This window comes from Vipera berus (assembly GCF_964194415.1).
Source record: "Vipera berus genome assembly, chromosome: Z".
Classification (NCBI taxonomy): Eukaryota; Metazoa; Chordata; class Lepidosauria; order Squamata; family Viperidae; genus Vipera; species Vipera berus.
Genome location: NC_138205.1, coordinates 74,872,124 through 74,890,555, shown reverse-complemented (window position 1 = coordinate 74,890,555; position 18,432 = coordinate 74,872,124). Strand labels below are relative to the sequence as shown.

Genomic DNA, 18,432 nt, shown 5'->3' with positions numbered 1-18,432 from the left:
TGAAATGTGTTGGCTATAAGTCTGTTACTCTGCAGAATGAAGCTGGCTCATCCTGGATTGCCAGTCCCTAAACTAAACCTCTGTAGTTTTCCTGTACTTTGTATCTGCTATTTAAACTGAATGTTCTGCTTTTTCCCCCCACCACCTGCTAGAAACACAGAGCACAGTAAAATTGCATTTTACAAACTATTGTGTGACAGTAGTATTTGATAGCCTTAGCTTTAAAATACCCATCAAATATAGGACAACATCACAATATTATTCCCATATTGAGAAAAGGAAGTAAGGCTAAAAGGTTCTTGCACAAAACTAGACAAATTCTGTTAAAACGTGGAGTAACACACATACCAGCACACACACAATATGAAATTAATTTTATAAATAAAAATTACTTTTACTATGAAAAAAATAATTTGCCCTAGGCCAATTGGAATTGTTTTTAATACAAAGTAGATATATATAAACTGTGGTCACACAGAGTCACCTTATAGGGCAGCATAAAGTTTTAATAAATAATAATAAATTAAAATACATATGTATTTAGATGGCCTTATTATAGTTTTTTCTGAAACCAGGATGAAAAAGAAAGTCATATGTTTTTTTAACCTGAGCTTTAGTGAAAAAATATTTTGAACTACAAATCACTTTATCAAAAATACATATGGGTCTAGCACAAGAAATTGGTGAATGTGGTCAGATAGAAGAATTCTATAAAAATGACTGGTGTTACTTCAATAAAAATATGACAATTCAATCAAACAGTTTGAAAATCAAATAGGTTTGCACTCCTATCCACATTACCACTGAAAAAATACAGGGATCAGGACAAACAGCAAATCATTACCCTAGCCATAATTTCATATTTTTCTATTTCTGAATCCTCATTGTTCTTTTTAAGGATCATCATGCAGTACAGGTAGTCTTTGACTTAAGACCGTAATGGAGCCTGCGTAAACCAACATGACCAATCCAATTTTATGATCTATTTTGTGACAGTTGTTAAGTGAATCATCATGGTCATTAATGCTATAGTCATTGCTGAGGTGTTTTTGCCCAAAGATAAAAGTAAAGACCAGGTTTTGGTAAAACCATTATAAATTGATCATGGGACACTGCAAACAGCTGTAAATAGGAGCCACTTGCTGAGTGCCCAAACTACAGTCATGTAACTATGGGGGAGCAGCCAGCAGAATTTCAGAACTGATTCGTAACTACCTTTTGGTTTATCATAACTTCAGATGGTCACTAAGTGGCTAGTCACAACTGAAGCACTATGACTATTTATTAAAGGGAAGTATCTTGGTTACACTAATGCAAAAGAAAAAAAAGAGTGCTTATTTTGAGAATTCCACTATTCTACTAGCAAAGGTTTATGTCAGCTTTATAATTTGGAATACACATAATGAATATGTGTATTGTCTCTGTGATAAATGGGGATTAGTAGTTGTGCTGCATCATCCAGTAACCTTAGATGCCCAGACGAGGCTTCCCACTTGCCCTTGTTTATTATTTGGAGGTGGCTTTATTATTTGGAGGCCAAGCCTGTTAAATCTGACTGATATAAAATTGATATTGCATCCTGTTTAATACACAGTATTGGCCAATTCAGTTTCCTTATAGCTCTTTCATCAACAGAAGGCTATTGCACAAGTATAAATGGAAAAATTCAAGTTGCTAAGGATATTACTGGGACATGTTCAGGAGTGTCCATGAGGGGTTGAAAAGGTTTGAATGTGATTGCATGATTGAAGCTCTGCTCTTTTTTTTTTACATGCATTACACATGTACCACCTGTAAAGAAGGGCAGGGTTCCAACTTCAAGATTTAATCTGCCATTTTTACTTTTTTGACAGTTCCCTGAGGATATCCTAGATTTGGGAGTTGAACTCAATTTGAAAAAGACATTACCACTTTTTAGTGTTATTCAAATCAATTTAAAGGGCAGATGTAGCCTTTTTTTTTAAAAAAAAAAAAAGAAGAATGAGTTGTTCAGAAGACAAGCAGACAGCACATTCACTGTTTCAGAAACATTCTTTCATCAATAAATGCTAAAAAACAAAATAATGAACCAAATAAATGGCATTCAAAGTAGAAACCAAATATCAAGCAAATAAAATCTATAGACTCTTTAAAAAATACCTATAAAGCTGTCTAGGAATTTAATAATTCACTTATTGGTAAAATAGCCAGATTTCTTTTTGTAAAAAAACAAAACAAAACCCATTGCTCATATTGATAGACAGTTCAATGCCTCTTCTTCTTCTTTTTCCCCTTTCTTTGGTCATTAAAATAACAATGGTTTTCAAGGCTTTTTTTTCCATGAATGTGTCAGTTCTCTGCTTCGTCACCTCAGAATATTGTTCGCAAGCTGGCACTCATGTGACCATCACCTCTGCTTGTTCTGCAAGTCCAAAAAGAGTAGTCATTTTGCTAGAGGGAATTCATTTATTTTTCCACCTTAAGTGGAAAAAAATCTTGTAAGATATGCCCACCACCCAGCCATTAATGCAAAGTTGCTAGTGGGAGGCGGACAGAAGTTGAGGCTTGGAAAGCTGCATAAGGCCCTTCAGAAATTGGCCTTTGTGGAGGGAGTAGGAGAGTGAAGATGAATTAAAATGATGAAAGAAACTTGAAGTCCCTTTTTGATTACATATGTGTTTTGTTTTGTTTTTTACTCTTCTGTATCTGGAAAAAAAGAGAGAGAGAAAGAGAGAAAGAAAGTTGTCAATGTTCCTCCCTACTATCCAATAAATGTAAAAAAAGAATTGAAAGAAAAATAAACAATATTCTTTTTAAATATCACACTGTCCTACTGCTCGAAGAAAATTCCTTCCCAGAGTGCCCAATTCTGCCAAAGAGGGAGCTATATGCATAGTTTCCAGAAATACTTACAAAACTTTGGAAAAGAGCTTTCCGAACATGAAAATGAAGATTGAGCATACTCACAGATTACTAACAGTTTTTATATGCGGGGCAGAGCCAGGAGGAAGGGAACTAACTAGTCTAGATGATACAATTACTAATAGCAGTCAGGAACCCTAATTAAAAAAATATGTTGCCACTTCCTGTTCTTTTATTTTTTGGAATTTGCTATATTTGTCACTTTGTTCCTGCTATTAAAATAAAAACAATAATCTAAATGATTATTAAAGTTGCCACTAATTTGAGCCATGCTTGTTTTTTTAGTTATGCACCTAATAGCTCAAATTAACTTACACAGGTATATAAAAAACTGATTTAAATCACATCAGACTATCCTCATCTTGCTCCATGTTATCTCCTGTATTTGAAAAGGAAGTTTCTCTATTTCTATTTATTGAACCTAGAAATTCCTTCAGCAAAGATGATATATAACTGAGGCACAATGCTTCCTTAAAAATTAGACAAGAAGCTGAGATATTTCAAGTATTTCCTTGAGGAACAAATTCTGTATCTTTTTGTAACAGAAGGACTGACTTGGAAGCTGCATCAGACACAAAGTTGTACAAAACAGGATGACATTCTTCGTGGTTATTGCCATAACGTCTTATAATTTGATGCCCTCTGGCTGTGTTGGGCTGTATCCCCAGCTTTGATTACATTCAGTAGTAGTTACATTCAGTAAGTATATAGGTACTCTGAATTCCAATTAGCTCTGGTGCTTAGAGGAAAATATGCAATTTGCTTCCTTTTTGAACAGGTTTTGCCTTATTGTAAAAGTATCTTTGCTTTTTTTCTGGTATTGTGCTTTCTTCTATAATATGGCAACAAATTGGAATGATTAAACATCTAGTTTCAGTTTTTAGCACCAGGTTCCTAAAGGGGAAGTTTAGAGTTTAGCATTAAATTCTTAAATGAGATGTTTAATCCTGAATGGATAAGAACTTCATTATTACAGAACTAAAAACATGTTCCCTGTTAAGGAGCAGGAGGATTTTGATAAAGTAAAATGTTAATTGAACAAAAAGAAAATCAACAGCCATCCTGCCCATTCCATTCAAAGCATATATTTGCAACATCTAGTTTACTATGTTGCAAAGCATATATTTGCAACATCTAGTTTACTATAAGCAGGCATATACATAGAATGAAGGCTACTGCTAAGCTTGTAAGCCGCCCTGAGTCTTCGGAGAAGGGCGGGATATAAATGGAATTAAAATAAAAAAAAAATACTGATAATGGATATTATAATTTCCAGCAAGGCAACCCATACTTGATAAAGAGCTAGGCTAGTGTTTTAAGAACTGCCATATATTATATTACTTAATTTACCATTTAGACAGAAGACCAAGTATTATACTAAATAATCACATATTCAATTTTACTGTTTAGGCATGTTTTTCCAATCTTTAGCTCACAAAGGTGCAAGGACTTTGCAGTTGAAGAAGTAGGGTGGGAGGAATGTCAATGGTTGTTCTGTAGCTTATTAAGGAGGAGGTTGAACACTACAGAGAGAGAAGCCCCAAACAAGCGACTGCACAGTCCTGAACTAGATGGTAGGTAGAAGAAAAGATTCAAGGTAGCCACATCTTGGAAACTTCCAGTTTAGAAGGTTATATAGCTTTAGTCTGGCAAGTGTCTGTCAGGTAGGCATAAGCAGATAGAGTACTGGGCTCAAGTGGATCTTACTGTGTCATCTCTGGGAACTGGACCTGACGAAGAGGATCCTAGAAACATAGTTATTTTTATATATCTTGGGTGATTTTAATAATCCTATATTTATTAGAGTTGTGAGCACTTTGGATTCAATTGCAAATTTGGACTACACAGGGATGTCTGCAACTCCTTGAAGTAGTTCTGTTTTTTTCATGTGATCATATCACTGTTTTCAAGCATTGCAGACAGGAGCCTCATCTGTGCCCCAAAACACTCTGTAGTTTAATTTTCAAAGAACAAAGTAGATAGCAAACACTAATATTTATTTATTCCAAAGTGAGCATCATGAAATTCACTGGAGCATAGTCCCCCAAAACAGGTTGCAGGAAATGCAATAGAATGTTAGTGCTTTGAATAATATTCTGACTCCAGCTTAAATGGATAAAATGCTATTTTCCCCATTAAGAATCCTCTTTTTTCTGCAGTGACAATGTCGGAGTTGCCGTCTTCTTCTACCACCACTGGAAGTAAGAAGATATCATTCTTTCAAATGGAAATCACCTTGGTATATAATAGATGTAAAAAGCTTGACAGTGTAACAGCTGAAGCTTGCCCATTCCTTGTAATCTGGTTCTGAGTATATAGTTTGGAAGACATATTTTTAGTTACTTTTATCATTTCTAGGTGACATGGAGAAAACAATAATGAGGCCGTTTTGGGAGGGGGGGCAATCACATGTCTTTCATGCTAACTTAGTTCACACCAGCAAAATGCCTTTATTTTGGGGACAAAATAATACAAAGGAGATACCTTTGCATCCACCACAGGAATCTAGCTTTTTTCCCCACAATCTCAGCAGCTAGGTAAAATTATTGCAAACTACTTACTTTGTGGATTTATGTATAATCTCTTGATACCTTGTAATGTTTTTCCACCAAGTTTTATAATGAGACCTAAAGTCTATAGATTCATTAGACCAATAGCTTTGTTAGAGTAATTTAAAGATTGCAAAATAACTACAAGATGCTCAGGAACTCTTCACCAGAAAACATTAAAATTTGCACATAATTTGTAAACTTTCAATTGCCTAAAGTTATTGTCTCTGGAGATCTTTTCCCCCTCAGGGTCAAGAGATTATGAAGGGCAAGTATGAAGAGGTCAGATGAACTGAATCCTGGGTCTTATTAATAGCTGAAATTAATCTCACAATATGTAAGCAGAAAGCACAATAAATAAATGTCTCGGTTCAATTTCAGTTTCAGGTTTGGTCCTCATGTTAATTTACTTGGGTAGAAGAAAATCTGAACCATTTACAGTACAAGCCTCTTTCTAAGCACAGCCGACCATAATAAGTATTTCTCTGAGAAAACATCAGCTGTCTGTCCTCTTATTTGGAAGAGGATGCTGAACTGCTAGCTTAAAGAGAAACAGTAACTAAAAAAGGGATTCATTGTGGTGTCTCAGTGGGCTCTTGAATTGAGGCTATGTATCAATAGTAGGCCTGCAGGATAGTGATGTTCCCAAGGTGGCAATTTTAAAAAAAAGTAAAGATAGTGGCTTTAGTTGTCTGATTGTAGTTACTATTTTGATTTTCTTTTTTGACATTCCAAAGTCCACAGTCCTCCTTCATGGAGTAATAAATGGTATACATTATTTTATTATTCTGTGTTTTTCAATGTATGACCTTGGATAGAACATTCTCGTTATATCCAGTCCAGCATTAGTGTGAAAGCAACCATATTTCCCTATAAATTGTCTTTAAAACTTTCAGAGATCAACATGGAAGTTCAATTCCATTCTAAAGATCAATAAAAAGATTTTCCACTTACAAAGCTAAAGAGAGTAGAAAAAAGTTTAAAAGATGAAAATAAAACTTTTTTCTTTTTCCACCAGCAGTTCTTGTTCAGCATCAGAATGGATGCATTATTAGTAATAACAATAATGTACAATAATCTCTTAGAGGTATTTTGCTCTTGAGTTGATTTTAATTCATTTAATTCTGAAAACCAAATGGAAACTGTTCAGTTATTGATGTTGCTGATAATCTATTAGCCAGAATTCTTCCTAAATTTGCAACTCCAATCCAAAACACAATATACTTCTATTAATGTGGAATTCTTTGATAACATCCAATAGTGTTATAAACAATATCTTTAAAACACCCTTAGAAAAGAATTTGGGCAAGCAAATCATGTTTATTCTTGTACAAATTTGGAACCAATGAGGATCCAAAACCAGTCTCCTAATTTATTTATTTATTTGATTTATATACCGCCCTTCTCCTGAAGGACTCAGGGCGGTGTACAGGGCAATAAAAATAAGAATACAGGATACAAGATTTAAAGTAATAAGCAGACTATGTTTGTAACTATGACAATTATTTTGACCACTAGGTGGAAGCCTTTCCTAAGATAAATATATATTCTAGCTTGTTTTTAACTATCTCAAAATATAGATATATATGAAAGACATTATTTGCTAACTGTTCAATACTAAATAAAGGCTTCTGACCCGTTGTCTTATGAACAACTATGATTTTATTCCAGCAATGAGCCAATAACATTTATGGCTTTATGTGTGTCACTGGAAATAGGACCTCTATCACCTCATGAGCACATTTTCTTCCTGGCTGTATTTTCTCTAATCATATTAGCCTCATGCAATCAAACTGAAATAGAAAAATCCCATTAAAAATTGGGATAACTAATTTCAGGAAGGAAAGGGAGCAGCTTGTTCCAGTTCTCTCCCATATCCACTCTGTTTTCTTGAAAGTAAGATAGTGTAAGTGCCATATAAAGTTCCCCCGCACATGCGTGCTAGTCGTTTCCAACTCTAGGGGCCGGTGCTCATCTCCGTTTCAAAGCCGAAGAGCCAGCGCTTGTCCGAGGACATCTCCGTGGACATGTGGCCAGCATGACTAGACGCCAAAGGCGCACGGAACGCTGTTGCCTTCCCACTGTAGTGGTCCCTATTTTTCTACTTGCATTTTTACGGGCTTTCGAACTGCTAGGTGGGCAGAAGCTGGGACGAGTAACAGGCGCTCACTCTGCTACGCGGCACTTGGGATTCGACCCGCCAAACTGCCGACCTTCTGATCGACAAGCTCAGCATCCTAACCCACTGAGCCACCGCGTCCCTAAGTGCCATATAAGAAGATTAAATTAAAAGTAGAGATGAATTAATCACTTTTTATCTGGGCCTCATATGCTTTCTCATTAGGGATTATTGAGCATCTTGTTGGGGTAGAAGAATTTTCCAAATAGTTTTTATAGTCAGGTGAGAACCTAAGTTCTTAAAAACAACCCAGTATAGGAGAAAGGGAAAATAGTTGCCCCTTGCCTATAGTTTTTAGTGTGTGAATTTATTCTGCACTTTGAGGTCAATAAATTTGAGGGGCTATTTACAGCTGCCTTTTTTCAAAAGCACAAGAAATTGCTCTTTCATAACTATATAGCAGGCTGGTCATTTGAAACAGAGAATGAGATTTTTAGTTTGTTATAAGAATTTAGAAAAATGTGCAAATTTTTCATTATCTGGACAGAAATAACTTGAAATATTTTTTAAAAAAAAATTCTGAAGTAAGAGTACAAATCTGGGTGATTTGTCTTCCCATCTATTATAAGATTATTGTACTCCATTTTATTTTATTTTGAAAAAAATCATTGAAATGTTAATTTAAATTGTAACCTAAAATCAGCGTTTCTGAATCTCAGTGCTTTTAAAACATGGACTTGAGGAATTGCTAGCTAAAGAATTCTGGGAAATTGTAAGAGTCCACACATCTTAAAACCTCAAGAATAGGTGAGAAACACTGATTTAAATATTATATATATTTGCAAAAGTGTCCTCCTCTAATATCTTTTTTCATACATACCTCTCCTTCAAATAAATATTTCTATAAACATTTTCAAGCAAAATTTGAGGATAATTGTAATGTAATGGACAACAATGCTTTATCTTGCATATTACTCTAGGAAGTACAAATTCAGTCAATTTGCTTAAAATTCCTTCCCCAGCAAGTTCATATGCTTGCTTCTTCTGCCTTCTGCACATACGGCCATTATTCATCAAGGCTATTTAAACAGATTGAATGTGTAATATTCACCCTATGGGTGTTTGTTTAGCTATTCAATCTGGCTTCTTACAGCATGAGCTTGGTGTTCTATTATTGATTAGATTTCCTGTGGGTTAAACACTCCAAAAGACAATCAGGAGCAAATAATATTGAATGATGGCCAGTGAACAGAACCAAAACAAAATGAATGGTGAGTGGCTGGGTGGGTGGGAATTACATTTCTGATTCAGAGCAAGCTTCAAATTTATATTCTGTTCATATAGATGATTAACAGGGTTGATGTAAAAAGTAGGAAAAATGTGGTGAATAAATGTTAATTGTTTTACTCATTTTATTTTTTGTATATCCAGCTACATATTCCTCCCCCCTCCTGCCTCCCTATTGTCCAAGGATAAATAATAATGTTCCTAAAGACATCAAAACAATTCTTTTATTTCATTGAGGAAAGGAACCTATACCTTACCCTTACTCCCTTTCTGAAAGCTAGGATTATGAACCAGCAACAGGGTAATATGTTTTAAATTCCCCATAATGTTTTGAATTACCAGAATTAGCTGAATTGTTATTAGCCTGGTTTTCTTGGGGTCAAAATGAATTTGTATTGAAGAATGTATTAATCATAAAAAAAATTTACTATTAAAAAACCTCAGAGTGTTTAAAGTAATATCTACTTTTTCCCCTGGAGGAATACATAACTGTAAAATGCAGATATTATAAAGAGTAAGAGACAAAAAAAGAAATGCCTCTGAATTACGGATTCAGAATTACCAAGAGTGCAAAAAACACCAGTCAAATTGGTCATGTACTACATAAAGTAGATGACCCCCTTGAGATTAAAAACTATTGGAATAGAAACACATATATTTTGGGCATGTGATATAAATCCATCTAGAAAAATCATTATATACCTGGCAAGGCTGAGAGAAGGGAAACGGGGGAAACACAACAAACAAAAGAGGTGGACAGAATCAAAGACGCTACTAGAGTACTTTTTAAAGAACTATACATTGTTATTAAAGATGGTCATGAGTATGAGCATTTCACTTTGCAGTCATGTCTGACTTCATGGCATCTAGCTAACCAGCCAGAGGAATTGTGATAGCCTTCAGATGTGCACATGAGAACACTCCTATCACTTTCTGTATTATCTGAGAAATTAGTTCTAATGAACTTCTACATGTATCAAAGGAATATATCTCAAATTATTAAAATATACAAATATTATTCTTAGCTTAATCTCTAGTCATTGATCATTGGCTGTCAATTCCACAGCAGCAAAAAAGAACATATTAGTTTAGTATAATGACGATCCAAAATGGAAGTTTGTGTCAAATTATTATTTATATAATGTAAAAAATAAAGGTAAAGGTAGCCTCTCTAGTCATTGCCAACTATAGGGGGCAGTGTTAATCTCCCTTTCAAGGCCACTGAGGCAGCGCTGACCAAAGAGGTTTCCACGGTCTTGTGGCCTGCATGACAACATGGACCACTGTCATGTTCCCACCAAAGTGATACCTATTTATCTACTCACATCTGCTTGTTTTCAAACTGTTAAGTTGGCAGGAGCTGGTGCAAGGTTGAGAGCTCACCCTGTTGCATGGTGCTCAGGTCTCAAACCTGGGCTGCCAGCTTTCCAGCCAACAAGCCCAGTGTCTTAACCACTGAGCCACCATGCCATGCCATCATATAATGCATATGTAAATACATATTATGTAAATACATGTTTGGAGCCTAGCAAGGTATTCTAAATACTTAACACATACCTCCCTTGCTTCTCAGCTAACAAAGCGAGAAAGAGCCAGTGGCCTAAAGGTTAGAACAATTGCCTAATGTGCAATCGGCCCAGGTTCGAATCTCAGAAGGGTATGGCTAACTGATGAGAACAAATAAGTTTGAAATGGCCATATTAGTCTCCCTTTAATTCTTTGTTAGCAATCCAAAAAATTTATACAAATATGAGCTGTCACTGTTGTGACTACTGCCTATGGATGGCCTTGGGTTAGACTGAAACAGGAAATAAGATTTGACCCATGTTTGGGGCCTAGCAAGGTATTTTAAATACTTAACAAACACTTAACAAATACATATTTATATGGGAAATAGTTGTCATATATGAAAGAGTTACAATACTTAATAAATAATCATAAGATGAATAATAACTAATTTGAACATTGCATTGGTTACTAATTTCTCCCCCCTTCTGCCACCCATGATGTCCAAGGTATGTAAATGATATTGATGTTGAAAGCACAGAGTGCATTGGCACCACAGAAGGATGGATTTATCTCCAACAGTTGTGGATATTTCAAATTCTTGTCCTGTTTGCTATAAAATAGTTTCTACCACTTCTGAACTAAACTAAGAATGATTTCATTAAAGCAACTAACAACTTCATGAATATTATATCTGAAAAATGTGAGAGAGATTGAGCTGCATTAAATGAAGAGATGTTAATTCTTTTTGCCTGTATGGTTCTAATCTGACTCAGGTGTCTGCTGGCTATTGCCATTAGAAGAAATGTTTTCACTGGCTCCATTGCAATTTTCTCTTAATGAAATAGCAGGGCAGATGGGCTACAGAAAGGGCAAACCCATCTTTGCCTAGTAGGAACTGGATACAGATCTCCTCTCCTTTCTCTTCTCATAAAAAATATGAATTATGCCATGTTTGACCTCATAAGGCACTTCTATAATTCTTAAGATGTACTGTAGACCAGAGTAGGGAACGATGGCCCCTTTATAACTTGTGGACTTCAATTCCCAGAATTCTGAGAGTTGAATTCCACAAGTCATAAAAGGGCTATTGTTCCCTACCCCAATGTAGAATCTTGAACTAGTGAATACTGTATATTTGAATATATATAGCCCCAATGTGCACTTTCCTATCACAACTGGAGCTAATAGTATTTAGTAAGAGAATTTACAAACAAATAGTATTTGAAATCAAAAGTATAAAACAATGCGTGGTAATAATTTTCAGAGGAAATACCAGCTGTTTTTAAATTAATAGATGTATTAATTTCTTAAGGATCCAATATGAAATATGGCAATTTGGTTCCTACAGTAAAAGCTACCTAAAAATACAAATATTAGATTTGCAACAGATAAAACTTTTTTTTCTAAAAGAGCAAATGGGCGTAAGGTGCTGTTTGCGGAGGCCAAGACTGATGGATCAGCAGTATTTAAGCAGTTTCTCTTAAAATTATCTAAATCAGATTTCTTATGTTCCATGTAGAAATTTCAAGGTAAGAGCCTTCATGTTTTAGAGCTGATTATAAATATTGTTTTAGTTTTATCATACTTCAACTGAATTTATTTCATGTATCTATTATTCATCCAAATGAACACAAAAGTTCACTGGGAAATTTCAATGTATTGTTCATGTTTCTTTTGTAGCTATATGGGAGAATTAATCTTCAACGAATAATAAACAAAACAGGTCATTTTATTTTCATAAAATTTATATAGCTCTTATGAAAAAGTCTTTGGCTTTGCTTATAGAAATATCTCTGTGCATTTTGTTACTGATCCAAACCAGCTCATAAGTCAATAAGATTGCCTGCTGGATGTACATACATTGAGGAAGAAATAGAAGTAAATATTTGTTGCTTACCCTCCTTTGTCTCATTTCCCTGATCCTTTTCTGACTTCTTACTATGATCCTTTAATTCACCTGGAAGTTAGAAATCATATGAAGGGGAAACTTAAGTGATATAAAATGTCTCTCAAGCAACTAAAATAAAAGCAGAGAACAGAGTAAACAAAGTATACATAATGTTTTTGTTACTAGTGTGACCAATTGACTGGGAGATTAAAGAATGTGTGAACAATGCAATATGGAAGGGAGAATTTCATTCAGAAATATTGCACTATTAACTTTTTTATACATTCTAAGACTACATTAGAACAATACATACATGAAGATTATACACCTACACACACATACATGTGCACACATATAGCATCACTCATTCTGAGGCTTAATTCGCATATTGAGGCAAGAAAAAGCAATCTGTTTGCCTGCAATTTTCAAACCTACCTGTCAACCCAAAGATTTGATCAATTTTTTTTATTTTTTTTTCATCAGAAGGTTCTTACATTTTAATCCTTATCAAAATTTAATAAAGCTATTTTGTACCTTAATCCTCTTTATAAATATAAGGCCATTATTATAAATGACATTGTGGTTTAGACAGCTGTCCTGGCATGTATCACTAAGATTTGAGTGGGCTAGGGAGCAGGGTCTGGAGGGCTGAGTAGCCTCTTCAGAGATATGTCTACCTGAGTTCTGAATTTGGTATGAGCTGTGTGACCAGGAAAGTACAGCAGGTCATCGATGGTTCCACAGATAGCAATAGCAACAGTACTTTGCAGCCCCCTCTAAGCAGTTTGCAATGTCAGCATATTGCACCAATAATCTGGGTCCTGATCTCAGAAGGATGGAAGGCTAAGTCTGCCTTGAGCCAGAATTGAATTCCAGGCTGTGGGCAGAGGTAACCTGCAATACTGCATTCTAACCACTGTACCACCATGGCTCCTTATATAACGAGATGTGAGATTCTTTGGCTAAAGATAGACTCTAAGGACCAATTACCGGTAGATTTGTTACTGTTATACTGTTTTCCTGCTAGGCAGTCACATCCCTGTCTAAATTACTAGATTCCATTGCTGAACTGGCAATAGTACCTCCTAAATGGATGGGAGGGAGGGAGGGAGGGAGGGAGGGAGGATGGAAGGAAGGATGGAAGGAAGGAAGGAAGGAAGGAAGGAAGGAAGGAAGGAAGGAAGGAAGGAAGGAAGGAAGGTAGGTAGGTAGGTAGGTGGGTGTAAGGCTCATAGTTCTGAACCATCTATTAAACAATTCATCTGGTGGGACCTTGGAAGCAGCTCTGGACAAAACCTCTCCAGAGAAACATATGACCCTTTTCCAGGTGTTATTTATATGAGCCTTTACAATCTGGCTCTTTCTCCAGACTTTGGACTAGAGCAGATAGCAGAGCATTTGTGGAATGACCACTGACCATTCTTTGGATGTTTGTATTGTTCTGTATTGTTCTGTTTCAAATTGTTAGTGTAATACATAGCCTAGGTTTAATACCATACACTGCCACTGAAAATAGGGCAGTGAAAAAATCAATAGGGCAAGGGGGAAAAACATCTGCTCCATCTCCATCAGCACATTATTCCTACAGCTCCTGGAGGCACAAAAAGTGTCTATCCTTGATTAAGCCCAGATTTGCTAACTATTCTATAATTAAATAAATCATAGTAATGATTTTTTTAAAAAAACAAACTTTCTAATGTAGGAGATAAGTTGAATTTTTTTGATGATACTCCATCTAAGCACTAATGTGAGGTTCAATTCTACTTGGCTTTTCAAGATCAGTTAGGTGCTACCACTTCACTTTGTGCAGTGTGCTTGATCATCTATAGTCAGCAGCTTGGGATGGGGGAACAAAAGGAAGCACATGATGAAAATTATTTCACAGCATAACACAAATTTGAAATGTGTATGCAATGCAGAGATGAAATGTAAAAGAACAGCTTGACATTATAAGGCATCTTTTGTCACTTTGGCACTATGATGGTTAGGAACAAATCCCTATGATATCATATAAAAGGTTAAGAGATCTGAGCTGTTTATATTTCTGTGTGTGATAGGATTATTTTTCAGTTGATTGCACTACATTGATGACCAGGGCCAGCTCCAGGCTAAGATTGAATAGGCACTGGCCTAGGGCACCAAAACATAGGCAGTACCAATGCTGCCTTTCTTTCCAAATCATTCAAAAATTGGTTTACATAACAGGGGGTCCTGTACTATTTATGTAGATGAACTCAATATGAGTGTTCAGATCATAGGAACAAACTTGATCCTTATGGCACTTATTCTTTTCTGTTACTCATATATATATGGATAGCAATACAGTGACACACAGATATAAATATAGACATGTAGAACACTCTCATATTGAGTTGTTTATGTAATATTGTTAAATGGCCAGAATCTATTGGTTATTTAATATTAAGTGATCCCTACTGATTAGGGCAGCCCATATAGATATGGCTCCAAATAAAATAAAATAAAATCCTAAACCTATCATGACTAAGAGATAAGCAATGAAATGAGTAAACAGGCAGGCAATTTTATTTTTTTATCCTTCTGCACCTTCCTATAAAAAAAAAAGAAAAATGTTCAGCACAGCCTGAGTTGCTAACAGTGTTGCTAGTATGAAAGTGAGAAACTAACCTGTGTCAGTTCTCTAAATTATTCACTTTATGTCATATAAGAAAACTGAAACTTACGATTTCAAATTATGTTGAAGGTAAATATTACATTGATTAGAATGGTGAATTAATGAGCTGTTAATATTTGTCTTCAAAAGATGAAGATAAAAAAACTGCAAAGGAAAAATTCTAAAAATTCATTTTATATATATATATATATATATATATATATATATATATATATATATATATATATATATAGGTAACTAATAATAGTATCTATGATAAAAAGAAATAGAAACATGCTAAAATATATTTTAACCTATGGCAAAAAGACTATTCTTGTTTGAACATACACAAACTGAATCCCTTAATGAATAGGATCAACTGAGGGATATATAATGTTATCCTGTACTGTTGACTACATGGTAAAACGATAAGTGTAATCAACTCTGGAAGGAAATGATGAAGCTATCCCCAAAAACAGGAATTTTCTTCCAAAATAAGACAGCAGAAACTTAATAAAAGATAATGTTATACATTGAAAGACATTGATGTTATGTATCACGTTCTTCTTATCTGCTTGTCTGTAGAATTGCTGCATCTATTTCTTGAATTCCCACTTGTAGTTCAAAAAGTTCTAGAGGGCACCAGATTGGGGTTCTCCATTCAAATTTTGTTTTTCTAAAATTGCTAAAATGGGTAATCCAATTTATAAGATAACAGTACACTATTAATAATATCAATAGTATCAATATACTTAATCACTACAGTACTGTGTTACTTTAAAGTTAACATACTGTAAATATCCAACTAAATAATTCATTTACCAGTCTTAAAGCAGCTAAGTGATAAGTGAATTTGCCAGTAAATTTCACTTTTCCATGAAAGGACAGAAACACTTACCATTCTGTGCCTGCTGTTTTGACTCTTCGCCTGTTCGTTTTGACTCTGCCCCCTTTTCCATCTCAGTTACATTTTTTCCTTGAGAAGATCCATGTTTGTCACCACCAGTTGGGCGGCTCCCATTTATATTAGTTTTATTGATTTCGGTGCTCTTACTATCGCCGGAACTCCCCTCTTTATTCCCTTGTTTACTTTTCTCTGACTTCATGGTAATGTTATCCTCAGATGTTTTTTTTCCTTCATTTTCTTCCATTTTCTTGTCATCTATACCCTGTTGAGAATTCTCCTCTGCTTCTTTCTTTGCTTTTTCTTCTGTATCCTCAGCAAAAACAAAGGACAAAAAAATGGGGACAGGGAAGGGGAGTATAAAAAGGAGTAATGGAATTATCAGAATGTTAAATCTCCGTTGTTTTTAGTTGCTGGAAATGACATAAAGCCTAAAAGAATTAAGAAATGCTACTCTCACTTGGCTGAAGCCTACTGCTTGCTTTCTTAAAACTATGTTATAGGCATATGCCATTTCTGCTCATCATAAATGAAGGTATATGAACTATTAACCATCGAAGTTACATTTTGCATACCACTCACCTCTTTGCAATATGTATAAGCAATTTAGACATATAATTTAGGAAGGATATATATCAGTTTCAGTTATTCATGAAAAACAAGGGAAGCTTCTACATTCAGAAATTGAATATTAGATGTTGAAGAAATAAGCCAAGAAGAACTATTGCAGACATTTATCTATCCATGAAAGTAACCATAATTAAAATTGGAACAAAACCAAAAGATTCAACTAAAAATAAATAGAATATCATTAATGCAACGCTATCAAGATCCTCAAAATTCCTACAATCATCTAATATTTTAGCCTAATGCCTGAGGGAATAGCCATATCTCTACAGCTTTCCAGACCACCAACGGAATAAGGTTATCTGCATATAGGCAGAATGGTGTTCCATAAGGAAAATGCTGCAACAGTGAAATTATATCTGTGGAACCCATTAGATGATATGATATGATAGAAAGGGACCCAGATCACATTCATCTGGTCATATATGTGTGATAAACGTAAGCGATTGGAGATAGGAAGTACCATAAGGAATCTGGTTCTACACCACATAGGGAAACAGTACTTGCAATCGCACTGGGAGAAGCACAGGGAACTAGTATAGTCATGGAGCAAAGATGTTGCAGGGGAATAACACAGTGTGTCCCTGACTGACTATGCCAGGGGTCAGCAACCTGAAACAGTGAAAGAGCCACTCGGAACCGGTTCCCTCACAAAAGGAAAAACTGGGAGCCACAAAAAATGTGTGCACATGCGCGTACATGCACATACATGCGCAGAACAGGGTTTGACTGAAGAGTGGAGCCAAGGCGAGATATGCACCTACCCTGCATATTTGAATTGATTGGTTGAACTTTTTTAGTCCCACTTTTTTTTTTTTGGACTGCACATGGCAGAGGACTGGGAGCCGCAGGAGACGGCTGAAAGAGCCGCATGTGGCTCTGGAGCCGCAGGTTGCAGACCTGTGGACTATGCCATCCCTTTCCAAAATAAACATGGAAAGGACTGCAATCATAATATATCATAGACTCGATGTGCAGGAATTTGCTTATGAAAAAAAATTAAAAACAAAAACAAATATTTTAATAGAGAAATATTACAGCATGCCTCGTCTTCACCTAAAATATAATACCGGTTATAAGAATTCACTGATGAATTGTTAAGATACTTTCAGAATATTTTATTTGTAATTAATCTGGATTAAATATTGCATTCTCTACTATCAATTGCTCAAAGAGATAATGCCCATAAATGCCGAGAAGATTGCCTCAATTTTATTCCACATATTCAGGAGAAAAGAAACCACTTTGTTCTTTTAAAAGATAAAGAGTCATTCTATAGTTGTCAAGCTACGAACTCTACTGCCTTTAGGACCACAGCGTGCTTCTAACTAGCCAAAAGAGGGGGGAGGAAGGAAAGAGAGCTTTGAATCTACAGGTGTCCTTTGTCAGCGTGAGCTGCTGAAGAATTGTATTAGCAAAACTAAAGTCTGTTCTCATAACAATTACTACAAGATGTGTAGTAATTGGACAATGTGACTTGCATTGTCAGAGAGGGGTGGGAAAAGTTTTGTTCTTTTAATTAACTGCTTCCCACCATTTCCTTAGAGCTAGCTTCCCTTTGACCCTACCAGTTGATTCTGCTCAATAAAAGTAATCATTAGACATTTACAATGGCTCTGATGTTTTGCCCGGTTAGGCCTTTCAGCCAGGGGTTGACATTAAGCTAGCTCTCTAAACAAATTAAATTCCACTGAGGGGTCCTGAGACCTTACGCCCCGCTGGAAGCCTCCAGGGGGGTGGTGAAGACTCATGGGAAGATGCCTGAAATGGAGAAGCCAGGATTTATCAGTGGAACTCCAGCTGGAGCCAAAGATGGTTTTGTAACCACACCAGCCTCAACCCGACCCAAGCAGCGAGTTGAATGGTGCAAGCCAACCCCAGAGCGGATGGGGGGAGAGGCAGCATTCAACTGGCCCAAGTTGAAGAGATGGAGAGAGGAGTTAGGGAGAGCTGTTGAAGCTGAGTTCTGATTGTACTGCCCCCAGTCCGAAGAAGCCAAGGGGATGGAGTGGTAGA

At 35.7% G+C, this 18,432-nt stretch overlaps 1 protein-coding gene across 1 annotated transcript in view; it reads right to left on the bottom strand.

Annotated features, from left to right (window-relative positions):
• The window catches only part of PDE1C (phosphodiesterase 1C), a gene marked incomplete at its 5' end in the record, with an annotated part of 265,881 nt that overhangs the window by 15,597 nt on the left and 231,852 nt on the right, over positions 1 to 18,432 (bottom strand). The window contains 2 exons of the mRNA XM_081344420.1: positions 12,263 to 12,322; positions 15,784 to 16,095. Of these exons, the coding sequence (XP_081200546.1) occupies positions 12,263 to 12,322; positions 15,784 to 16,095 (372 nt within the window). The remainder of the gene's footprint in view (positions 1 to 12,262; positions 12,323 to 15,783; positions 16,096 to 18,432) is intronic.